Source organism: Daldinia vernicosa, assembly GCF_022497035.1.
Source record: "Daldinia vernicosa strain CBS 139.73 unplaced genomic scaffold F5Y00scaffold_2, whole genome shotgun sequence".
Lineage (NCBI taxonomy): Eukaryota > Fungi > Ascomycota > Sordariomycetes > Xylariales > Hypoxylaceae > Daldinia > Daldinia vernicosa.
The window spans coordinates 972269-996010 of record NW_025953918.1 but is presented as its reverse complement, the minus strand read 5'-3'; the positions used below and the strand labels follow the sequence as shown (position 1 = coordinate 996010).

The window sequence follows — 23742 nt, the reverse complement described above, 5'->3', positions numbered from 1 at the left end:
TATAATGAATCACCTATGTAAATTTCTACTATGGAAGAATCATGACAGGTAGCCTCCGCTTATAAAATTAACCAAGAGCCAATCTGGCTGTGATGTTCAGCGAAGATAGTCTAATGCTATAAGCTAAGGGCAAAACTTACTGACAGGGATATTGGCTGTAAGCTAAGTCTAAATTGATGACGTATTCCTTTAATATAATACTGGGCAGAGGAACAAGAACTACGTTTGCTTACCTTGAATTTGATTTCAAGCGTAAAAATAAATTTACCTGTCGGCAAGCCTTGATGGTAATCAAGTACGAAAAATGTCGTCCATGTTTCAGAAGGCCAGTACTTTCTTAGGTGGTGGCGACGAAAATGAATCGAAGAAACATGATGAAGAGGGCGAGTCGCTTGAAACCGTTCTAGATACGGATGAAGACCGTAGCTTACTCACAATTCTCGTTTGTGACATCACTGAACTTATGCGCAAACGCCTTATAGACACCTTTGATCCTAAAGAAACGGGCTCTCGGGAAGACTACCTTTTTGCGCTGACGAACGACAACGACGAACCGGTCAATCCCGAGAAGCTGAGCGATGAGGAACGAGAGAAGGAAATAAAAAAGGCACTAGAAAATCAAAAAGCAGAGCTAGCCAAGCGTGAGAAGGAGGCCAGCGAAGAGAAAATTGTTACGCTCAAGACAAACGCGCTGGAGCTTTTTGATCATTGGAGAGACACCGTTGTGATCCGTGTCGGGGAAGTTGTTAACTCTAGGAAAACAGCTGAGAAACAATCGAAGCAAGCCAAGCCAGAACTCGCAGGCTCAGATACTGAGCCGACATTAGAGGGCATCGAGACCGAAGAGCATGAGGATACGATCGCCGAAGCATTATTGAAGACGTATCCTCCCGTCGAAACCGCGTTGCGCAAAATGGCCAAGGAGAAGCGGATATTAATACTTCACTCAATACTCCTACTCCTCCTGAGCCTGGAGCACTATAACGCCTATTCGCGAGTTCTATTGCTGTACCTAACCACCAGCCTCGGTCTCTCTGCCACGGTGCTTTCAGAGGACGAAAAGAAAGTCGCTCGCGGGCTTCTTACGGCGGCAGAGAAAATGTCGGCTGACGAGGAGACGAAGAAGAGGGCCGAAGAGAACCGCACCGCTCGCAAATGGAAGATGGGCGTAGCTGGGGTCGCTGGCGCAGCCCTCATCGGTATCACCGGTGGATTAGCTGCTCCTCTCTTAGCCGCTGGAGTTGGCACCGTCTTAGGTGGAATTGGTCTTGGAGCTACTGCTACGGCGGGTTATCTTGGAGCGTTAGCTGGAAGTGGCGTTTTAGTAGGCGGTCTATTTGGGGCCTATGGCGCTAAGATGACAAGTAAAGCTAGTAAGTAAACCCCTTTATCACAATGTGAAAGCCATACTCTCGATTTAGGCCTTCTTGGGGGTTAGAAGTCTAGGGAATAAGCTTGACGGCTCGATATTACGTTGTGATAATTCTAACCTAGTGGTTTGTACTTTACTCACTCGATGTTACAGTGGAACAATATACTCGAGATGTGGAAGACTTTGCGTTTGTTCCTATCGGGAAACCAGGAGAGAGCGAAATCGAAGCACGTCGGTTGCGGATTGCCATTGGTATTTCTGGCTGGCTGGACGATAAAGAAGAAGTGGTCGCGCCCTGGAAATGTATCGGTCCAGGCCAAGAACCGTTTGCTCTCCGCTTCGAGCTGGAAGCCCTGATCAATCTGGGGAACGCGCTTACAACCCTGGTTACTTCCGCGACTTGGTCCTACGCGAAATCTCAGATCATTAAACGCACTGTTTTTGCGGCATTGTCCGCTGGCTTGTGGCCGCTAGGCTTGGTGGTACGTACGATGCCTCCCCTAAACCGCTTGTATTAGTGACGCACTCATTGGCATGTCACAGGATGCTAACATCAATATAGAAAGCTAGTCGTATTATTGACAACCCCTGGAGCGTTGCTAACCAGCGTGCTCAAAAAGCTGGAGAAGTCCTTGCCGATGCTCTTATCAACAAAGCGCAAGGCGAGCGACCTGTCACACTTATCGGGTACTCCCTCGGCGCCAAGGTTATATATGTATGTCTGCAGCAGCTTGCTAAGCGGAAGGCCTTCGGTCTGGTCGAGAACGCCATAATGTTGGGCGCGCCGACTCCCAGCAGTCCAGCCGATTGGCGCCGCATCCGTTCTGTCGTAGCCGGAAGAGTTGTGAATGCGTACAGCGCGAACGACTACATTCTCGCATTTTTGTACAGAAGTAGCAGCATCCAATTCGGGGTTGCCGGACTACATCCTGTCCTCGATGTCTGGGGCGTCGAGAACGTTGACGTTGGTGATCTAGTCAAAGGCCACACGTTGTACCGATATGCGACAGCACCGATCCTTAAGCGCATCGGCTTCGAAGACATCGACTTGCAGGAAATTGGGCGTGAAGAACGTCAATTGGCAGAGCAAGAGAAGAAGGAAGAGGAACGGCGCAAGGCTGCTGAGAGCGACGCTGGGCGGGAGGGCACTGGCGATAATCCAAGTATCAGTGAGGGAGAGGTCCGCAGGATGGAGCAAGAAGTCGAGCAGAAGGCCGGGCAGAAGAAAGCAGAAGAACTAGTTTGAGCTATATATGATTAAGGAGATTAATAGTATATAATGCTTCTTCAAATATTATATACTACAGTTCTAGAATAATTGGGTATATAGGTAGGTATGTATGGGTATTTTCACGGGTATGTGCAATACAGAAATGTTCGAAATAATGCGATACTCTCCAAGAAAATCTCCTCAATAGTCATCAAGATCAATCTCTGCTTGCCTCCGTCGCACTTGGACCCTCGACTTTTGGTCAACAGCGTTGACACCTTCGAAGATTCGCGGGGCAGGTCGACCCTCCTCCGGAATGAACCGCCAATCGTATTTAAGTAATAGATGGCATAGCGCAATCTTTACTTCGTTTGACGCGAAAAACCGTCCAGGACATGCGTGCTGTCCGTGGCCGAAGAGAGTGTGGGCCGGACTGGTGGTCACAAATTGCCAACTGTTCTCTTGGCCGGGCTGTTGCCTCATCTTTAAGAACCGGGCGGCATCAAATTTCTCGGGCTCGGGGTAAATCGCTGGATCCATGAAGTTGCCTGCTACTACGATGCGCGCGCCCTTTGGTAATACGGTTCCGTCGGAGAGTTCCAAGTCCTTCTCTACGTATCGGTGCATAGTGGCTAGATTATTTTGTTTAGCTTAAATAAAAAAAAAGGGATGGGAAGAAACATACTTGCGCCCATGGGAGTGACTCGTTGGCCTTCCTTGAGGAAGCTATCCATAAGCTTAAGCTTGTACAGGGAAGTTTTTGCCCACCCGTGCTCGCCAATGACCTCGATGATCTCCTGTCGGAGCTGCTGAGCCACATCGGGGTATTGGCAGATGTCAAGTAGTGCCGAACAAGTCGTCTCCGTAGTCGTGTGGATAGCAGCCATTGTCAGCGAAAGCTGCCCTGCGACGTAGTCGGCATCTCGTCCTTTAGCAACCTCATACATCCATCCGATTGTGTCCGCCACCTTCGGGGGCTTCTCGCCCGCCGCGTGCGCTGCGTCAACGACGGCTTTACGGCGTTGTACCTCGGGGTTGATGAGCTTTCGCGCGTCTCTAACGGCGTTGCGGAGAGATCTCGATTGCGGGATCAATACATAAGCGATGGGACGTAGAAACGAAGGAACAGCTCTCATCAGACGCGAGACGAGAAATGAGTCGATGGTATACGATTTGGAGATATCAAGCCATCTCCGATTCCGACATAGTTCTCTTCCTAAGAATACCCTTGATGAAAGTCGAGCGACAACTTCGAGAATATCATCTCGAATGAGCCTGGTGGTCCATTCCTTGTTGTCACCGAAGACATCGTGGAGTGATGCCGCTGTTTCATCGACCAAGTCATCTGTAATCAAGTTGAGTGATTGAGTTAACTTCACCCGTACCGTATCCTGAATCAGAGTGTCGTCACGTAGACCTAGCCGGTGAGCTTCGAATCCTGGATAATTTACCATAAAATCCTAGCCTTGTTAGTTATTTTCGAGATTTCCTAGCATAGATTTGATGGAATAGGTACTTTAGCAAAGGCCTTGTTGAAGTTCAACGAAGGATGGTTACGAAGTTCGTCGGCGAATCTATTAGGCAAGACAATCTTTGGGCCCGTTCCTGTCATGACTTGGAATGGCCCGGAAAACTACATACGTATGAATTAGCGATATATTTTTGACAGGGATATACCTTAAGGAGCTAGCTGTACCCGTTTTACGCCTTCGTCAACAGCTTTCCTGCCGTGCCATAGCCAAGTCTTCGTTGGACTCTGTCCATCAACTGTTATGACCGGAAATCCAGCAAAAGGTCGATCTGCGGTGACTAGCGAATAGATGAAGCCAAGTGCCAGGGTAGCAATGACCACTTGAAGTGACACGGGCAGTCCCTGGGGTAGAAGACGCTGAATGGCCTCCATTTCGAATGCGGCCGTCGTTATGATGTTTAGGACATAAAAGTCGCAAGCCAACCTACTGAAAGGCAATCGACTTTATATTCTGGACATCTTGTTCCAGAACATAACTGTTGCCACTCATATCTCCTATATATCTTACTACTGTTTCACGTCTCCACGTGGTGCATGCCGTAGCGAGACCCATGGCCGGTAAACTAACCCTTCCAGGTTCATGCTTTCTCCACGATCACTATTACTACACTGCTACGTTTACCCGCTACAGCATCGCTTAGCATGACTAATATGGAGCAATGGAGCAATAAAGTATAAATAATGGAGTATAGCAGCATTATTCCGAGATTCTTCACTTGGAAGCCAATCATGTCTCCCAGCACCGAATACGGATACGCGATACGATTGCACAACATAATAACTTGGCGGCTCGGTTGTTGACAAGCCCGATGCACCTCTTGCATAACCCCTTACGTCAAGTTTCTAACACCTGATTTATGCTTGAATATCCGACCAATTATAATTGTTGAATCACGAATACAATTTATTTGATTAAAGGAAATCACTCGCTACTCTCCGCAGAATTACCTACTGTACGTACGGCAAATGAGCCCACGGTTGAGTCGAAAGTAACCTTATCCTAACTACCTACCTACCTGCCTGTATCATGGCTTTTGAACCTTCGGGATGGAATGTTTGAGAAACTCTTTCTAACTATACAACTCACAAAACAGATATTGATTTGAAGTGCTAATATTGGAATCTAGCTTGCTTAGTGTGTAGTTGAGTTAATGTCATGACGTGCACGATCAAGTAGTATCATAACTAATAACAAGTAAGAGGGGTAGATTAAAAGAACTATATCATATAAGGTATGTATAAGGAAACAATTGAATAAATAAATAGAATCAATCGACGTGATAGCAACAATAAGGTCAAAAGAAGACTCTGAACTTTAGGTAAGGTTTTCATATTTTGAAGAAAGTTTTTATTAGTAATGCTTCATGACTAACAAAATAAGCCCCTTTACGGAGTTTATGCGCCGTATTGTTGACCCCAAACTAAGTAACGACCATCTTACTGGAAGAGCCATAAACTTATATCATTGAAGAGCCGTAAATGTTATAAATACCTAGGTACTCTACTTGGTGAATATCCCCGGAGTATGGTGGCGGACTATTGCGGGCTGTTGCGGGCCGTCGCGGGCCATTGCGGCCATTGCGGGCTATAGGTACGGGCCATGATTTAAGCCGCACACATGACTTCGGAAAGATCCCATGTACGAGCCTGCGAACACGTAGAAACGCCCGCCCCTCGAAATCAGGTTCAAGCTTATCGAGATCACTTATTTTCAACCTCGGAGACTTCTTTTTTAAGTGTTATAACTTTAACGCATACATCATTGTAATGCCTTGTATTTATAAAAGGCTTTAACGCATGTAAACGCTGTAATTATAATACATATGCCAAATCGGACCAATTTTTCATCCGTTTTTTTGTTTTATCGGATTTGAACTAATATGCCACCGTAGTATAGAAGCCAGGGGTATTTTTTATCATTTTAAGGACTGGGTATTATATATAAATACCTGCTTCCCTCCTCGAGCTGTGTCCTCGATGGGTAACGAAGACCAAACCTCCAGCATATAGAACTTCAATCTTTGACTTCGGGCGAAATTTGAAAGCAATATCTCAGCCTAGACATTACCCACGCCATGTCTCCTCCTCGAACGCTTCCGACTAGCCAACTAGGCAAGAATGGTCCTCATGTTCCCAAGCTTGGGTTCGGCTTGATGGGCCTTAGTGTTGGAATGGGCGAAATAGCGTACGTTGAAGTAATCCAAGGGTTATACTGGCTTATAGACTAACTATATGCAAAGTCCTGATGAAGAGCGATTTAAAATTCTCAACAGAGCCTGGGAGCTCGGAGAGACATTTTGGGATAGCGCATTTGCCTACGGCGACAACGAGGATCTCGTGGGCAAATGGTTTAAGCTGCACCCAGAACGTCGAGGCGACATCTTCTTGGCCACTAAATGGGCACTCGAGTTTGGCGGTGACTCCAGCCCAGTCATATCCGTCAACAGTTCACCCGAAAACTGCATTAAAAGCTGCGAACGTTCTTTGAAACGACTAGGAGTTGATAGCATAGACTTGTTTTATTGCCACCGCTTCGACGACGTAACTCCCGTTGAGAAGTCCGTAGAAGCTATGGCAAAGCTCAAGAAGTAAGCATCCAAGGCTGTCCAACTACCAAGTACGGTTATTGATGTCGTGAAACAGGGAAGGCAAAATTAAATATCTCGGCTTGTCTGAGTGTTCCTCCAGTACACTCCGGCGTGCTCACGCTGTGCACCCAATCTCGGCTGTGGAGGTTGAATACAACCCCTGGTCGCTCGATATCGAAAGCGAGGAGGGGACCAACTTGCTTGCTACTTGCCGAGAGTTAGGGGTTGCCATCGTCGCCTACTCGCCCCTTGGTCGCGGTTTCTTGACCGGGCGCTACAAGTCTCGAGACGATTTCGATCCAAATGATTCCCGCAGGTGGTTTCCAAGATTTAGCCCAGAGAACTTCCCGAAGAACCTGGACTTGGTCAAGAAGTTCGAAGCCTTCGCGGAGAAGAAAGGTCACACGCCAAGCCAGTTGGTGCTGGCGTGGATTATGGCTCAAGGAGATGATTTCTTCCCTATTCCAGGAACCAGGAATATCAAGTATCTCGAGCAGAACCTTGGCGCATTAGACGTCAAGCTCACCGCCGACGAGAGCCAGCAGATTAGGGACCTCATCGGAAATTTGCAAGTTGCAGGAACCCGAAACATAGCACTTGCAAATATCCCGGCGCAACATCTACAGGACACTGTACCCTTAAAATAAACCCGGTAGCTTGGACCCATGCTATCTCATAGTTTAGGTAGCCAGCACAGCCAAATTGAGCATACACTCTTGCTTTATTATAATTAGCCAGTATTTCGTGTCATGATCGAGTAACGAGGATTGGCCTACTAGATCCTATTAACTCAGTGAAAGCTCTAGTAGGGGCCGTTGGGAGCGATTCAAGTAGGCTGGCTGTACCGATAAAGGCCTTGACGGATCTGCCGATAGTTAACCCACGCGATAGCTACTAAAACGTGATATTTAGGGTTGGAGCCGTCGCATTTCTGGGCTCATCTATGCCGAAGCCTTGCTGGAACAACAGACTGCGGTTTCTCATCATTACCATTATGTATCAAGCCATTACTCCCCCTCCCCTAGTTCTTCGTCTTCCTCCATCTCATCGTCCTCTGCAACGTCTTCGTCGTCATCGTCCTCTTCGGAACTTGTTCCCGAACCCTCACTCTCGCCCTCAGACCCGGGGTCATAGTCTTCTTCGTCTTCATCTTCTTCATCCTGTAGTTGCTGCTCGGCCTCCATCTGTGCCCTTTCCAGTTCTGTCATGCCATCTTCCGCAGCCTGTCCATCGGCATCTTTTCCTTCGCCTTCAACTTCTTTCTTTCCCTTGGCATTTTCTGCCAGTTCCCTCTTGGCCTTCCGTTGATCGGCCATGCTTCGATCCTGAAGCCTGTGTCGCATGACATAGTCTTGGTTGATACCTCCATAGTCCTCCTGATCTAGCATCGAGAATTCTATCTCCTCGGTTGTCTCGTCACCATTTTCGCCTGTGAACACTTCAACTACCATATTAAATGTGCGCTGCAATACGCTTGTGTAGCTAATGGCTGCAATTTTGTCCAATGGTATGAACAACAGCGGCTTCTTGAAGCCCCATAAGATCCCATTTTCTAGGAAGAACAGGTAACCATCCTTTGAGCCCCTGAATGCCTTGACGTGAACAGCTGCTTCCTTTGGTCGATGTGGTTGTCGAACTTTACTATGAAATTTTGCGGGATCTGCTGCAACTATTTGCACATTGTTTCCGGCAGCCTGAAGACATTTATTCAGGGCCCAGTTGAATAGGGTGGTATAGGAGTCAGAAACGGCAGAAGCTGCACCGGCATTAGGTCCACCAATTGAACCTGGTTTTGGTGGACTAGCTGAGACGGTAAATAGTAGCGGATCTTCGGTCGGTGCGCCTGATTTAGAAAGGGAAAAAGCGTTTCGTGGGAATAAGACATAGTTGTGCTGAATCTGAGACTTCTCGGGCACGGGAAGGTAGAAAGCATACTCTAAATAATAGCAATTAGTATTGATATTAGATGGTTATAAGATATGATGCATACCAATATCTTTCCATGCATATGCTATTCCAGGCGCAGGCGTAGTTGCACCAGGAATTCGGGCATATAGGTGTTTGGGTGTGAAGCATAATTCGAACTTCTTGCGCTGCGGAATAGATACAGATATATCTTTTATTTCCAACAGGATATTCTCGCTTGAAATGTCTTCGACCGTGCTCGTCTCTGTGGCAGGCGGTATATTCCCATTGTGGGAGGGCTCGATATCGACGCGACGCCGCTTTAGGGATGAGCCAGCTGTATGATCGCCTGTTTGTTCATATATGAAATTTGCAATTTTGTTAAATAATTCGACTCGAGATGGAGAATCTATATAATTTAGTTAGAAAAAGTAGAAATAATATGAGACGCGAAATGACTAAGAAATACCGGCAGCCTTGTGGATGTCTTGTAGAATGTCTGGTCGCGACTTGAATACGGAGTCCAGCTTCTGGATTTCCAATCCATTAGACATGATGTCAAAAGAGACTGGTTGGGGTGATTACCCCTATGCGCGATACCAAGGAGGATGGAATAAGGAATAAGTCGTAAGAGGTTGCAAGGCTCTTGTTTATTCTACAAAAGTTGACGTTCGTAATATTTAATGTTATTTTTTTAGAGTTGGCGAATTGTTTTACGCTAAAGTTTGTTATTGCGAAACATATGACGTACAGGGGCCCCCTAAAAGATTCCCTTACTTTCACAAGGCTGTACTGTCTGACTGTAGGTGTCGAGGTAGGTAAAGCTATCTACAGCTCAGGCACCAACCTTATCGTAACTTATCGCGACTTGTAACAGGACATCTACCTGATTGTACGTACTTCTCCGACCCCACATAATATGGTTATCTCTCCAACATCGCGCCGCGCATCCAGCTTCCTTTGTCTTATCATCAAGCTTGCACATTACCTATTACTAGTTACCTATTACATACTTCTTCTGTGTACCTATCTCCCCTTAAAGCAAATACAATCATGTCTTTCCCAAATATTTGGAATCATAGAAAGGTAGCTGAAACCTCAGCCAAAGCATGTGAGGTGTGCTTCAAGCCTAGTACTAGCGTGCTCATAACCCCAGACAATAAGGTAGGTTGCCGTTCATAACGCTACAAACGCCTTTCCCTGATGTTCTGCTACTAGGATTTCTTTTATGTCTGCCCTGGTCATTTGAAAGATAGAGGATTCTGCTCCCCTATCATTGATCATGATGCCATCGCAGCCAAGAAGAAAAAGGAGATGGAAGATGAAATTGAACGGGTGAAGAAAGAGTACGAGGAGAAGCAACGCAAGAAAAAGGAGAAGGAGTCGGAAAAATCCAAGAAGGAAAACGAAGAGAAGGGAACTAAAGAGACTGAGAAGAAAGATGAGCCAAGCCCTCAAGCCAAGGTCAGTTTCCTATTTACGCCTTAAAACCATATTAACTCACGGATATAGGACAAACCGGATGAAAAGACTCCATTAAAAGCAGAAGAAGAACCCCGGGTATTTTCATTGCAAAAGTCTTTAGTTATCCCTCTGCTCAACCACTGGCTGTCAATACTGATGACATGCAGGACCTTCTACCAACAACGACTGGACAGAAAACGCGCGGCTGAGGTGGCCAAAAGGAACCGAGAACGTCTAAGCAATCCCAACTACTTTCCCTCCGTCCCCAAAGACCCCTTGTGAGGTGACCTTCATCTACAAAGAGGACATCGACTCAGTAAATAGGTTAGTATACCAAAACTGACCGGGCTTGTTGGATCTCAACAACGATCCTAGCCCTTGCCCTTGCTGCGCCTATGGGCATATCGGGTAATGAGGGCTTTATGAATTACGTAAAGGAGCAGCAGCTCTTAAAATGGCTACCCCTCCATGCTCGATATATTAGCAATGTTCATTGAGTTCATGTCCTAGTTGCTACGGAGCTAGATACAATATTCGACCAAAGTACCCTCAAGGTTCCTAGTACTCAGGTTCATGTTAATCGAGTATTCGCTCAATCGGTGTGGTAAGCTAGGGCGTCGTATCTTGGGCCAACAAACTACTGCGGTAAAGCATGCTACTTTCTATAAGCACGCCATTCTTCACCCCCAGGGACACACCAGTCAATTAGCTATGCCATATTTGCCTAGTTCCGTTTAGCTTGCCCGGATAGCTTGCTCACCGCAGCACGGGGTAAATTTATTGGAAAGCTGATAAGTTGTTGGATTATCTGCCTTATAAGGCTGACACTACCTCTCTTCCAGCAAACTTGGCCTAAATATGACGTCTAATACTATCCGACTTTTTTACTCGGGTTTAAAGGCCAATGTAAGTGTCCAGCAGGCTTAGTTCTTAAGAGTTCTTAAAGAGTTTTTACCCCACCGGTACCTTATACTGTTGGCAGAACATTTTGAAAGCTGCATGAATCATTGGAAATCTCCCCACTGAAGCCAACAACCTCGTTACTCTCTGTAGGCCCTGCAAGAAGATTAGCGCTTACATTGCATCGACAACGCACGACACCAGGTCTGATGATACTTTCTAAGCGATGAGGCAGTGAAAACGCCGTGGCACCTAATGCCCGAATGTGGGTTGATCTACTGGGCATCTCCCGCGTTTTGGTGAGCCGATGCACCATTAATGCAACCGGTTACTTTTCTAGCAAGGTCACGAGGCATATATTAGCTGTACTTACATCTGGAGGACTGTAGTCCTCCTTCCAGAATGGCTTCAGCGCATAGTCTGCGTGTGTCTACGTGTGTCTGCGTGTGACGAGAAGGGGGGTCACTGTATTTCTGCAGCTGAACTGGACATACCCGCGACGCTTCAAGAAGCTCTGTGGTTGTAGGAGAGGTAACATTCAACATGCAGCAAGGTCCCAAGCTCGCAAACTGATGTACTTCGGCCATACTCGGACTCTTCCTAAGCAAATGATACGAGAGCATAATTCTGCGTCAGCCTTATGATGGGCAGTATGAATTGGTGGGGTATTTCGATATTGCTCGACCGTTATCAATCTTTAGATACCACGTCGTGGGCGCCCGGATCTATTACGGCGATCGGCCACGAGTTGTCTTTGTGTAACCGGAGAGAGGCCTAAGTGACACGCAGCTTATAGGTTTCATTCTTCGCTTTGTCATAGTCATCTTGTCAATTACCTCTGGACCTCTCATCAGATCGAGCTATCAGGTACCTAGATAATTAGGGTGAATATCTACCATGATTACGGCCATGACTCTGACATAAGCAGCTCCCGTACGTAAGGCTACTTACTAAAGATCAGTTCCCTGCATAACATCACTCAGACTGACAGATACGTCAAAAGTCCATTGCCGGATGCCGCAGATCGGTGTATAAGCCTGTACCCCAGGCTCATTACATGGCCTATATTACTCTTCTTGGTCATTTCGTCTATTTCTCTAACCTCGAAAGAATACTCGTCTGTACGAATGCCTTCGGTTCGGCTAGTTAACCGGGCCATCCTATTGCCCACTTACGCGGGGCCGTCTAACATGTAAATGCACGTTAGCGCTGACATTCTAGATTAAGGTAGTATACACCCCCTCCGATCCTTCATATAATCCGTTCAAATAATTCGCCCACGCTATTGCTATTAACACCCCATCGAACAAGGATTTACCAAGTAGGTATAAGCTGTATACCTCGAGCTGCAGTTGGCTATGGCTGCTGATTACGAGCTGTCCAATGTACTTACACGGTTTAATCTCAACACGGGAACCGTGCAGAATAGCTTGACATAAAACAAGGCAAGTTAAACACATGGTTCAGATTTACATAACGACAAAACTTACTAACCGTGGATGTCGATGCTATTACGTATAGGAGGTTATTAAGCTCTTACATATACAACTCTAATTCAGCTACCTCCGTTAAGTCGAAGCCTCCTTTAATAGTCACCGATGCCGGTTTATAGGATCGTCACACCAAGCTTTGAACATAGAGTATACTCTGTAAAATCGAGATCTACCCTTGTTAACGGCCCGTTATGAAACCCAGTCAATTCTTAGATCGTTTACGGGTATGCTCTAGCACCACTCCTGGTGGTATGATTAAAAAAAGGTCACAATTTACAGACATATCCTTGATCGACAGGTTACTACAGTGCGGGCATTCCGAGATATTACTTGAACGGGCGTTAAGTCCCGGGATATGCTCCGCTTTTCGGATCCGCACTTCATGTTACACGAGAACCGAATCCGTGTATTCGGCTCCTTCCGTTGCTCCTGCAAATAAATTAAACCGGTTATTTTAAGCATCAAAGCAGGACTCGCAGGGCTGAGCTGTATGCTGGTTTGTTACATAAAATATCTATCACATTTATAAAAGGTTACCAAGCATTAATACGCCCAAGTACTGTAAACAAGCAATCTTATCTTGGGTCTTTCGTATCCTCGTACCCTTTTATGATAATGGCTGGTTCTGCCGCCGCGCCGAGCCGAATTTGGGTTGCATAGGGCTGGCGCCTAGCCCTATGGCCTAATGGGATGGCTGGACCCGTCGGTTATAGTTTCAGATCAATCACTTTGACTTATACATACGTAACTTTCCATAAATATTTTGTACTTTCGGATGTTGATCACATACCATCTAGCGGATCTTACCGCATGTCTTTACGGCTTCAAACGTATGGCGGCTCATTCCCGCTTTGAAGCTATATCTACCCACCCGTAGTCTTAAAACAGGAATAGTCGCCCCTTAACGCCGAGCCCAGGCTCGACTTGTCAACGGCGAAGCGGCGATAAGGTAGGTAAGGTAGCACAACTTAAGCTATAACCCGCAAAGCTCGAGAGGGTTTATGTAATGTGATTCTTAGCATTATCATTTGTGAATTCTGAATCACGTACATAAATCATGTACATAACCCCCAGCCGCAATCCTTACGCTGTACTACACGAATAGGAATCACTCCACGGTTTGCCCGTACATGATGAAGACAATATGCAAAAGGAAGCAACCTGCCAAAACTCGGGACGACCGAGTATCCCCTCTGAGACATGGGGATCCATCCCCATAATATTTTCAATGGCAACTGGTACTGCAACATGATCTCGCAGCCCATCGCTCGGCACGCCCACCGACCTACATAAGGGGAAGACATATACAGACATACTACCTATGTTACATACATAGCGCGGCTTACACTTTAAGGTACCTAGTTTCGTCATAGTGTTCAAATTTCGGACTTAACGTACAGGTGCGCCCCCAAAGTCAGATCTTTCAAGATCCTGAGAATGCTAACCGGGCCAATGAAATCATCATGTGCTCAAGAGCAACGATCAGTTCGAGCTTACTACCTAGGTAGATACGTTACTCGACCGTCGTTTGTCACACCGAAGGGGCCCTTGGCCAAGAAAGTACAGCCGAGACGACGAGGCTACTACCATCACATCAACTTGGTCGGCTCGGTCGAATTCTTGTCGGTGGCCTTTCGGACCTAATATCTTTCTTTTTTTTTGCTAGTTACGTTTCTCCAAATACGCCGCAGGACCACTTGCGACGAGCAGTTTGATGGGAATGAAGGATGACTTATTGAGAGAGGTAGTAACCATCTCATTGGGTCTCTTGTAGGTAGGTAACTACTGAAGAACAGGCGCTCGATCGCTAAACTAACTAACATCACCTCCTCCAAGTATCGTGGATCACCCAAGGCTAGTAACCGGGGTGAAACTAAATATTACATGGCCTTACCGATGACGATATGAGCAAGAGGGGTCTCTCGAGCAAAAGAGCGTGATACCTGCTTGCATCTGACCCCCAACTTTACGTACTTCTCATTGCCGATGGATCGCCTGAAAACATCAGCTTTAATGCCCGACTATCTGACAATCTGATTCTGGGGGTCCATCACGGGGACACAGATCCTTAAACGGTTCTCGTGAGTGGGTTTTCCCGGTTTGACCGCCCCCCTTACGACGCCTGCTGCATAGTCGGATCCTTCCGATTTCCCAACAGCCATATCTCTCGTCCACTCGAACCCCGGGTAGGGTAGGTAGGTATTCGTGCGCGGCTGATTCCGTACGATAAACCGTATCGTATCTCCCAGCCCGTGGCTTCTGCTGTGCTACTTCACGGGTATCGATACGCATTTTGCTGACTGCAGCGGCCGGAGTCTGACCGGTCAACTTCCGGCCGCGCGGGCTAATCTCCCCGGGATCGTTGAACATCGAACAGCCCTACATAGCCGTGAGCGACTGTGCCACCCTTGTTTCCTCCCTGATAGGGAATCCCACACTGCAACATAGTCACGAGGAAGACAAGGCCCGCCCCTGCGACCAGAAAGCCCAAACTCCACACCCCATACCCAATCGTTCCGTGATTCCACGTACGCACATATATAGTAATGCTATATGTCGAAAAAAAGCTTCAGTATGTATAGATGTCTTGGCATGTAGAATCTAGCCTAATCAGGCTGTATTTTTCGTAGTTACTAGATGACGACGAGGCGACGACGATGATGGGGGCTATGTATAACACGCCGGCGCCTTTTCGCATGCGGAAATTGAGTAGGTATAGCGACGAACCACCGTCTTAAGAGAACATACGACGGCCGTCACATACATAGCACGCTTACGGCTGTTCTGCTTGCCCCTTACGGGTATAATATGCGCCTACATACGTCCACGCGCGTACATATGTACATACAGCCTGCGCGTCATTGCACGTTACGCGCTTAAACCCTTACATAGATCCTCGTCTATGTACATGTGTCCTGCGAGCGGCTTACAAGGGGACTAGGCTAGGTAACAAGCGTTTTGCGGCCGAACCGTGAGAACCTTCATTTCGGGGGGAAGTGCGGGCGTCGTAAGACGCGGGCATTTGCCCGTCTTTGCTAGCTTATACCTCTATCGTTCACTGGCTTAAGTCCGAAGCGATCAGAGTGTTTGATTATCATTGGGGCTATTATCTCCTAACCACCGCACGTACGCAAACAGTACATCTTATTGTTATTATTGTTATTATCATTTTCGACCACCCGCCAGGCCGGTCGGACTAGGGGAGCTTAATGGTATCGGAAGCGCACGCCGCCTCCTTGTTCGTAGCACTGACCTGTCACCCCTCGCCGTTCCTGCATGAATGGAGGAACAAGGACCATAGCATACAACTAGTATGTACATGTACGTATCTGTAGATCTATGTACACTAGTAGCAGGGGTATTCAATATTCCTTCTCTCTTTTTTTCCTTTCTCCGGAAAATTTGTGATTTCTCAATCTTCCCATTACCTATCATTAAAATGTGCTACGCACGGGCTTCTTATTCCATCTATCGAAAGGAGTGCCGTAGCGTAAGAAGTGAGGGACTAAAGGGAAAAAGGAGATTACGATGGCGATAAAACGATGACAATCGGATTTTAACCACAAGGACCGGCGTTAGGAAAGGGAAGTAATTTTAGGTATGAAGAATCTCCTTTGATAGACTTGATTCGATAACGTAACAAAGTCGGCTCCGTCAGCAGAGCTGACCTTGTTGTTATCAGCTGCCACGATCAATTTCGTGGGGAACCTCATGATTGTGGGATTTGTAGATAATGGATAGGGGTTAAGTTAAGCATTGAAGAGAGCCAGCAAACAGTACAGATTATCAATGGGAAAGGTACCACCGGTATTCTAACCCAATAGACGTCATTCCAATGCAATGTGAACAAGACATGTGGTTTTGATATAGTTACCAATTTGTTACGCTGCAGCTTGTTTTGACGTCAGCAGAGTTCTCCGCCTCGATCTACGTATAAATTATCTACATAGTATGGAGGCCCCCATCGTTGTATGTAAAGCAGGAAGAACCGATGGCTGCGTGGGATGAACGCCCCCGCGTCACAAGAGAGATTTGTGATGCGGTGTTACTGTAAGGGGCTGGCATGAGGCACAGCGGCAATTGAAGCATCCCGCCTATCTACACCGACAGTTCTGTCGCGAACAAGCTGACAGTCTCAATCTGGGTAATCTCATCTCGGGGAGGTTACACATAGCCAAATAAAGCTTTGAAGGGGTGTGGACTAATCCCAACTTGATTAGCTGACGAGAAGTGGGATGAAGTTAGGAATGTTAGCCTCGTAAATCGGCTGCGAAACTCCGAAAGCCTACGGAAAGCCTACGGAGTATGAGGTTGAGAATTTCTCGGGCGAAGGACTACTAGGGGTTAGTTGCTAGTAACGGCCGTCTTACATAGAGGATTTTAACGAGATCGTAGGCTAGCATGGGGAAACGGGAGGGCCCTTGAGTTCAGACAGTAAGCAAGGTTATGACCCCAGGTCTCTTGAGAAAGGGGTAAGCCCTATGCCTGAAGCGTATATTCGGTAGGGTTAGTGGCGTGCATCTGACTATGCCGCAAAGGAAAGCAACCTGCTGAACAACGCGCCCTATAATACAAGTGATATCTGATTGGGGGTACATTTCGCGAAATGCATTTGGTGAATAGAGGCGTGTATGGAGGAAACGAGGTGTCAAACAATACGTTCAGCCCCCGTTGCTCATTAGCGGCGGGTTAGGTAAGATACCCATTAAGAGGTGTGTGGTTGAGCGTCAGCATCTGTTGGCTCGTGCTTAGAGCAACAATTTCTGGTAGTTACTAGGTAATGTAGACGACGCTTATGGGAAACCAACATAATCGTTGTCTCGACCAATACTAACAGACCGCTTACTACTTAGTGGATATATGGGTAGGAGTCTTATGAAAGCAAGCAAGGATGACAAGCATTAATGAGGCTCTTGCTAAAGTAAACCCATGTTATAGGTTCCCGTTTCGACCAGGAGGTTGCCGGATCGCGGGTGCATCTGTGCCCCGGGTAACCACCTCGTCTACTCGGCTTCGGTTAAGCGAGAAGGCCGGGACTATCCATTCGCTACAGCTGCATTTCAGGCCTTGCCAGGCGAAACGACCAACCGTGGCGCCACACTTAGCGTTTGGGCAAGACAAACGCCCCTCTAGCGCACCGTCTTCTAGCGCTGGCCGCATCCAGGAGAGCGTCTCGACGAAAACGTGAGCACAGTTTGAAGGTTCTGGCCGCTCAGTAGGGGCGTGGGGTACGATAAACTTTGGTGTCGCAAGAATGCGTCTACACTTCTTGCAACGGATCTCCTTGCCGACTTTCTTGTCTACGCCGGTTTCGATATCATCATTTCCTGGATCCACCTCGTCCTCGAACCGGATGCGTTCAGCCTCTGGAGCTTGACGTACATCCCTAGATTCTTTCAACATCCTCTCGTACAGCCATTTCTGATAGATGGGGTGCCGCTCCACAGCGCTGTCATCATCAGCTGGACATCCCATCTCCCACCAGAGCTCGAGCTGGCGCATAAACCCACGATTGGGCCCGGCATGCTCGCGAGATTGACGAACCCACTCCAAAGCTCTCTCTACGGCCTCCTTGGAGGTTTGCCGCCGCTGGGCTGCTGAAGCGACTGAAGGAGTAAACTGCTTACCTCCAAAGCGGTGAGGGTATTGGTAGAGGAGATAGGCGATAACACAGCTTACGGAGCGTGATACACCCATCGCACAGTGTACGAATACCCCGCCCGGGGAATTTCCGTCATCTTTGGCCTCGGCCGATGTATCTGTATCGGTGCCGCTGACTGGCGGATAGAGTCCATTACGGATAAAGCGTACAGCAGATGAGAGATGAACCAATAGATCTGAGTCTTCGTCATCATCAATATCGATGCTCATGTGCTTAAACCGCTTTGCCTCTTCACCCCATTTGTCAAATGAGAACTTAATAACAGAGAGCACATGAGTGACATTCTGTTCGTAAAGCTTGTCACGATGCCCTTCGATATTCAGAGCCCAAACCCTGGATGCTTATGTCAGCTCATATTGGGGTTAATAGTCAATCCTTATAGTGACCGTGTATATGCGGCGTGGGGAAGAGTAAGGGTGTAATGTAAACTTACCCTCCGACGTGGAGGTTATCGGGTCCGGGCACCCTGGAAATTGACATGATGTTTTCTTTAGGTTTCAATTTCTCCGCGGGTGCCTGGAATAATGGATGAGGAATCGGTTATCAAAAAGTGATAACGGACCCCGGTCTATATTAGAAGAAAGGTAAAATGTATGTTTCCTTAAAAAAAATATGGCTAGGTATCTAAAGGGGCGGCAAACTGTTACACGGATTTCTGCGGAATGCCGTATTTGTGCCGCGGGCATCTGCGCGGGCAAAAAACGGGTCCATACAGCAGAGTACCTTCATACATTAGGTACAAATTAAGCTTAAGCCCCTCGTGTGGGATACATACATACTTGTGGCGTCAGTGGCTATGCAAATGGTAACCTTGGTTTAGACTTTTCTTTCCTTCCGGTAGGGCTGAATCATGTGATCATGCTGATTGCCGTTTTTGACGCTAGTCTGCTAGCTGCTAGGTTGTAAGCTATTAATAATGTAACTCGGGATTCCAAATTCCCATCCAATTGACATGGGACTTTAAAGACCTACATACCAGCATATTAGTCAAATACTACCTCCCGCTATAGTGAGCAGAAAAAATAAAATATGTTGCTTCTACGATTACTATGCAGCTACTTATTCGAAAACTAAGGTTGCTTAATTATTAAATTTCCTTTACTTTGCATTACCTAGCTATGTCTTTGAATATTTTGGTCTTAAATCTTTATAGTCATAATTGAGTTAGTTGTTTTTAACCTCTATTCAGTTCAAATGAGGTATGTAGACTTCACGCTACTATTGAATAAATAGAATTAATTAACCTTTGCTATTTTTTACCATAACATCCGCGGTATCCTATACCCGCAAGGGTCGTAGCGAATCCCGCGATGGAACGTCTTATACGTAGAACATCAATTCCCTTCCCCCGCCCTCCTCCAAAACCCTTCTTCAAAAATACCCTACCCCAAAATAATATAGACAAGCCGAAATGTCTTAACCAAGCGAGCTTGGCGTTCAAACATAATAACGCATCCTTCCCATGGCTTAATAGACGAACGTCCGAGATGAGTAAAGAACTCGAGTCGCAGTCAGCACTTATATGCATTCAGCTTACACGTCCCCGCTTGAAAGACATGGGTATCACCTTTGTCCTCTTGAACGCCTAGGTGTGCTTTGGGTATGTTATACAATGTGAATAATAGATGGGTCTGTATTTTGGTTGCCCAATGAGTCGTCAATTCATTCCTGTCCGAATTTTATCGCTACCTATAAACACTCAACTGTTGATGGGTTTAGATCAACGTTGACGAGCCGCACCTCCATAAGCTCTATTGAGCCACAAATACCCGTTGGAATGGAACGGTGCCGTCAGCGAGCATCTACGTCTCGTAAATTAACCATTGACAAGGTGGAATCCCACTCTACTATATCCTAATGCGCCTTAGTGGCGCCTAGACGCCCCGGCTAGAATATAGAATATTTGCTGCTAGAGCCAAGATTTTACTTTCCGGTTTAGGCCTGTTGTATAAAGGGCATCGACTTGATAATCGTGCCGCAACCGACCATTTAATTTATCTCCGCGAGCGTGCATCCAACGGGCGGGAGATCGGCAAAGCAAACCAGCCTGCTCCTAGATGAGGTAAGACTCCGAGGGCGCAACCGCACACGATTGATTGATTGATTTGATTGATTACTCTTGATTCGACTGATCCCTTTCATCCCACCGCCCAATTGTAGGCCGGTTGCTGTGCGTCGATGGACACATTAACCCCCCAACCAACGAAACCCGAGTAATTCACATCCACAGCTTGTTGATTCTTTTTTCCCCTTCGAAAACCCCGCGCAGTATTGCTACCCAACCCCATCACTGATGGTCGGTTCAATTCGCTCATCTTGACGGTTGTGGTGGCTCTTCATCGAGCATGCATGCATTTTCTAGCATATTAGTCCATTTACCACTGGTCCCCGCATGGCTGTGCTTTAGATGCTGTCGAAAATGGTCTGCACGGTAAAATTTCTTGCTCGAGTTGCATTCGCGGAATTTATGCACCTCTTGAAGATGTTTCAGTCGTTCATCCCAATCCTGCTCCGTTGGCTGTCGTGGACGCCCAACACCACCGTGGCGCTCAAATTCTTCTCCGCAGTAACCACATGTGTCTGCTTCGCCAGGTCGGTTGGTACTCTCGTGAAACGCGCGGTCGTACCGCGAAAGAAGCAACGCAGAGCACGACCAACTATGTCGCCTTACATGCAAGCTGTTTTGATGGCGCTCTGCTTCGTTCTTATTCTTGAACCGATTGCCGCAAAACGAACATTCGTATTGCTTTTCGGCCTCGTGGGTGCTAAAGAGGGAAAAAAAAAAAGTCAATTATCCGTAAAAATAAGAAGTAGCGTATAACTCCTAAATAGGGGTTGAATGACCACTTACCTTAGTTCTTCTGCCGTCTCAAACTTTTTTGGCTTTTTGGGACAGCATTCGCACATGAAGAAACCACCAGGTATCTTTGAGATACCGGTTTTAGATACTTCACTCACTTTACGGGGCGATGCGAGGCGTCTTGTTTCACTACTAAGGTTACGCTGGTGGGGGACACGTGCAAGCGAAGCGCGTGGCGAGTGACCGAGAGAATTCGGCATGTTATAAGGCGAGTTTGAGATGACGTCAACGGGCGAAAGTCCTCCACTAGATAAGCCGCCAGGTGATCTGCCAGTAAAAGAATTAATACTTGACAGGTTGGTGGTAAGTGAGGCATTTGAAGCGAAAGATCCACTTCGCGTGGTGGATGGAACGGAAGGTATAGAACCGGGAGGGATGCCGGCGAGACGCGGTGTCGGTGATGCTCTGGATGCGCCCTCACGACGTCGTAATGGGTCGCATAATCCGGACATGCCTTGCATCGGAACGTCATCCCCAGGCGGTGAAGACGCCCGTCTCTTCTGCCCAATGGCCTGGTGCTCTGACCGCAACATGTAGTCCTCAGTTTGCGACCTATCCTCCATCGCAAAGTCATTATCGTCTGCATTGTCGTAGCTACTGTGCGTGGATATCGTTGCGTCATCAGGTAATGAACCGCTATTATTCCTCCTCGTTCGCGCAAAAGGCGATCGATCTAGATCCATAGGTTCTATAGGCGAACGATATTCACTACTCGAAGCCCCGTAGAACGAAGGCCCACGTGGGGAGAGTGCAGACTGCGGGGGAGTATCCGTATAACGGCCGGGGGAATCGATAAGCAACTTATTGCTCTGCCGAATAGGAAGAGAAAGGGGTGTTAGCTGAGTGTGCAGACGCTGCTCGTGTGCAGTCAAGTTTGACACGGAAGCACTGAGAGCAGACCGTCGAGGCGGAGTCCTGTTGTCAAATGTTCGTCTCGAATCCAGCTTCTTAATCAACGAGCTGTCATAGTCGTTGCTATTCGGCCTATTAAATTGGTATTGGTCATGAGACATGAAGAGTTTCTTAGGGAGAGAGTCCTGGGATCTGAAGGAAAGCCTAGCAGTTAGCACTTCGTTCCGACTGGCATATTGCCGTAGATTTAACAGATTATCCCTACCCTAACGACGAGATGGTGGAGTTGAGACTGTGATAGCCTTCATCTCTATGAGACCGTCCTATCCCACGATCGTTGTCAGATCTACCATACGGAGGCCGATCCTGCTCCGACTCTTGTCTAGTACTATCCCAGCTTGCATTGGAATCAATCGAAGGGATACGGTCGTGTCGAGTAGGAGCCGGCTGTCCGAGCCCAGGCAAGTATTTCGGGGGAGGTAGTGGCGGCGGTGCATCGTCTTCAGCAAGACGGCGGCTGTTAGATATCGGCATAGGGGTAGAAGAGGCTAGAGAGGATTGGAATCTCGATTGCATATGAGACCGGCCCGAGCCTGCATAGTGGTCGAGGTGGCTCGATCCCTCGATGTATATGGCCGGCGGCGAGCCTCTCGGCTCCCTTGGTGCGCATCTTGGGATGTCCATTTTGTGTTCCCCCTTCCGAAGACTCGAACAAACGAAGCTGACTTTGTTCGACGTAGGCCAATGACAGAGTTGCCACAGCTTAGTAGTAACAGTGAGTAGCTGAAGATATGTGGAATCTGAATACTAATTTGCCGAGTCGAACGAATAGCGGCCCGAGAATGGGGTTAGAGCATCTGATGGGCTTATGGAGCTGGCAAAGGACGGTGTATGGGAACCGACAATGGCGCAGTCTTGAATCAAGAAGCGGGAATGTCGTATGGATGGCGGTGGCAATATTGGTGTCGGCAGTGCCGATGTCGTCTATGTGAAAGGTTGCGAAATATGTGTTGTCGGAGAGTCGTACTTCAGAAGCAGATGATCGTGCGAGGGTATTCTAAGATAGCAGGAAAACGTAAAGCGTCATGATAGTAGTAAACATGCAGATATAATAACACGATGGTAATACACCGAGATAGGCCCAATGGAAAAGAAAACCGAAGCAAATACAAAAGTTAAGCCTCTAGAAAAAATAGTCCGAGGTTCGAATCGGGGGAGGAGATTATTGTTCTTGTCATGAAGCTCGGCTCAGCTCAGCTATAACCCGAGGTGGATGACAAGAGAGGATATAGCTGGATATAGCTGGATACTAGTAGAGTTGGGCTAGTAAATCGTTTCTGTCGAAGGAGCTTTTTTGCTTGACCAATGTTGACCAATGGATCCAAATTTCAGATTTGGCCCCTTGCTCTTTTGGTACTCCCTACGATGACTATACGCAGAGTTCGGGCGACTATAAGAATCGCATAGGGGTGGGCGAGGAGAAGACGTGTTTCTAGGAGCGGATAGGGACCGAATAGAGAGACGACGAGGTGAGTTGATGTAGAAAAGTTTCGGCCTAACACTCGCAAGAATCCATCCACAACCTTTTTCTTATTTTTTCTATCTCTCTCTCTCTCACTCTCTCTACATGTATGAAAGGGTTACCAGAAAGTGAAGAGGGGCGACTTAGGTGCATATTAAAACTAGATTCGAGAAGGACTAACCCGCAACATAGGAAAAGCCCTACCAGTCTACTTACCTAGTCCGTGGGGTGGGTCCCAGTATTTCAGCCCTTCAAGTACAGGGATGTCCGCTAGCGCCTTACAGGGTGGTTCATGGAAGTGGGTCTTCCAGGTATCCTAGTATCGTGCTAGGGCTGGTTATAAAGGTACCTTGCCCGTTGTACTACTAGTGGGTCTCTTACTG

General features: G+C 47.3%; 7 protein-coding genes across 7 annotated transcripts; 3 read left to right on the top strand and 4 right to left on the bottom strand.

Moving 5' to 3' along the window:
- Positions 1 to 222: 222 nt before the first annotated feature.
- Positions 223 to 2620, top strand: F5Y00DRAFT_224089 (DUF726-domain-containing protein; the record flags this gene model as incomplete). The annotated part of the gene is made up of 3 exons (XM_048005950.1): positions 223 to 1373; positions 1526 to 1854; positions 1935 to 2620. Coding segments are annotated over exons 1-3 (2077 nt in total), but the record flags the coding sequence as incomplete, so codon positions are not given.
- Positions 2621 to 2656: 36 nt separating this feature from the next.
- F5Y00DRAFT_63266 (cytochrome P450) lies at positions 2657 to 4768 on the bottom strand. The gene is made up of 4 exons (XM_048013931.1): positions 4279 to 4768; positions 4099 to 4215; positions 3268 to 4042; positions 2657 to 3214 (listed from the first exon to the last, which is right to left on the bottom strand). The coding sequence occupies exons 1-4, from the start codon at positions 4483 to 4485 to the stop codon at positions 2784 to 2786; spliced, it is 1530 nt and encodes a 509-aa protein (XP_047869881.1). The 5' UTR covers positions 4486 to 4768; the 3' UTR covers positions 2657 to 2783.
- Positions 4769 to 5963: 1195 nt separating this feature from the next.
- Positions 5964 to 7528, top strand: F5Y00DRAFT_63259 (Aldo/keto reductase). The gene is made up of 2 exons (XM_048013930.1): positions 5964 to 6701; positions 6757 to 7528. The coding sequence occupies exons 1-2, from the start codon at positions 6346 to 6348 to the stop codon at positions 7346 to 7348; spliced, it is 948 nt and encodes a 315-aa protein (XP_047869880.1). The 5' UTR covers positions 5964 to 6345; the 3' UTR covers positions 7349 to 7528.
- Positions 7529 to 7538: 10 nt separating this feature from the next.
- F5Y00DRAFT_63247 (Rtt106-domain-containing protein) lies at positions 7539 to 9306 on the bottom strand. The gene is made up of 3 exons (XM_048013929.1): positions 9076 to 9306; positions 8692 to 9015; positions 7539 to 8637 (listed from the first exon to the last, which is right to left on the bottom strand). The coding sequence occupies exons 1-3, from the start codon at positions 9158 to 9160 to the stop codon at positions 7709 to 7711; spliced, it is 1338 nt and encodes a 445-aa protein (XP_047869879.1). The 5' UTR covers positions 9161 to 9306; the 3' UTR covers positions 7539 to 7708.
- A 353-nt stretch (positions 9307 to 9659) lies between these two features.
- F5Y00DRAFT_257247 (DUF1742-domain-containing protein) lies at positions 9660 to 10352 on the top strand (the record flags this gene model as incomplete). Its single annotated transcript, XM_048010531.1, has 3 exons — positions 9660 to 9770; positions 9825 to 10070; positions 10119 to 10352. The coding sequence occupies 3 exons, from the start codon at positions 9660 to 9662 to the stop codon at positions 10350 to 10352; spliced, it is 591 nt and encodes a 196-aa protein (XP_047869878.1).
- A 6876-nt stretch (positions 10353 to 17228) lies between these two features.
- F5Y00DRAFT_63180 (dual specificity protein phosphatase 12) lies at positions 17229 to 18756 on the bottom strand. The gene is made up of 2 exons (XM_048013928.1): positions 18559 to 18756; positions 17229 to 18458 (listed from the first exon to the last, which is right to left on the bottom strand). The coding sequence occupies exons 1-2, from the start codon at positions 18603 to 18605 to the stop codon at positions 17396 to 17398; spliced, it is 1110 nt and encodes a 369-aa protein (XP_047869877.1). The 5' UTR covers positions 18606 to 18756; the 3' UTR covers positions 17229 to 17395.
- A 1288-nt stretch (positions 18757 to 20044) lies between these two features.
- Positions 20045 to 22624, bottom strand: F5Y00DRAFT_63160 (uncharacterized protein). The gene is made up of 3 exons (XM_048013927.1): positions 22103 to 22624; positions 20977 to 22029; positions 20045 to 20890 (listed from the first exon to the last, which is right to left on the bottom strand). The coding sequence occupies exons 1-3, from the start codon at positions 22519 to 22521 to the stop codon at positions 20437 to 20439; spliced, it is 1926 nt and encodes a 641-aa protein (XP_047869876.1). The 5' UTR covers positions 22522 to 22624; the 3' UTR covers positions 20045 to 20436.
- Positions 22625 to 23742: the final 1118 nt, after the last annotated feature.

What these genes read in the sequence shown, in the direction of transcription:
- F5Y00DRAFT_63180 (XM_048013928.1), bottom strand. Translation starts at nt 18,605, where the DNA reads ATGTCAATTTCCAGGGTGCCCGGACCCGATAACCTCCACGTCGGAGG. An exon ending in GATAACCTCCACGTCGGAGG is followed by an intron (nt 18,459 to 18,558) that starts GTAAGTTTACAT and finishes ATAAGCATCCAG; the next exon opens with GGTTTGGGCTCTGAATATCG.
- F5Y00DRAFT_63247 (XM_048013929.1), bottom strand. Translation starts at nt 9,160, where the DNA reads ATGTCTAATGGATTGGAAATCCAGAAGCTGGACTCCGTATTCAAGTCG. An exon ending in AGACATCCACAAGGCTGCCG is followed by an intron (nt 9,016 to 9,075) that starts GTATTTCTTAGT and finishes TAAATTATATAG; the next exon opens with ATTCTCCATCTCGAGTCGAA. An exon ending in ATATGCATGGAAAGATATTG is followed by an intron (nt 8,638 to 8,691) that starts GTATGCATCATA and finishes GCTATTATTTAG; the next exon opens with AGTATGCTTTCTACCTTCCC.
- F5Y00DRAFT_63160 (XM_048013927.1), bottom strand. Translation starts at nt 22,521, where the DNA reads ATGGACATCCCAAGATGCGCACCAAGGGAGCCGAGAGGCTCGCCGCCG. An exon ending in TCCACCATCTCGTCGTTAGG is followed by an intron (nt 22,030 to 22,102) that starts GTAGGGATAATC and finishes GCTTTCCTTCAG; the next exon opens with ATCCCAGGACTCTCTCCCTA. An exon ending in GAGACGGCAGAAGAACTAAG is followed by an intron (nt 20,891 to 20,976) that starts GTAAGTGGTCAT and finishes TTCCCTCTTTAG; the next exon opens with CACCCACGAGGCCGAAAAGC.
- F5Y00DRAFT_63259 (XM_048013930.1), top strand. Translation starts at nt 6,346, where the DNA reads ATGCAAAGTCCTGATGAAGAGCGATTTAAAATTCTCAACAGAGCCTGG. An exon ending in GCTATGGCAAAGCTCAAGAA is followed by an intron (nt 6,702 to 6,756) that starts GTAAGCATCCAA and finishes GTCGTGAAACAG; the next exon opens with GGAAGGCAAAATTAAATATC.
- F5Y00DRAFT_63266 (XM_048013931.1), bottom strand. Translation starts at nt 4,485, where the DNA reads ATGGAGGCCATTCAGCGTCTTCTACCCCAGGGACTGCCCGTGTCACTT. An exon ending in TTGACGAAGGCGTAAAACGG is followed by an intron (nt 4,216 to 4,278) that starts GTACAGCTAGCT and finishes ATACGTATGTAG; the next exon opens with TTTTCCGGGCCATTCCAAGT. An exon ending in AGTCACTCCCATGGGCGCAA is followed by an intron (nt 3,215 to 3,267) that starts GTATGTTTCTTC and finishes AAAATAATCTAG; the next exon opens with CCACTATGCACCGATACGTA.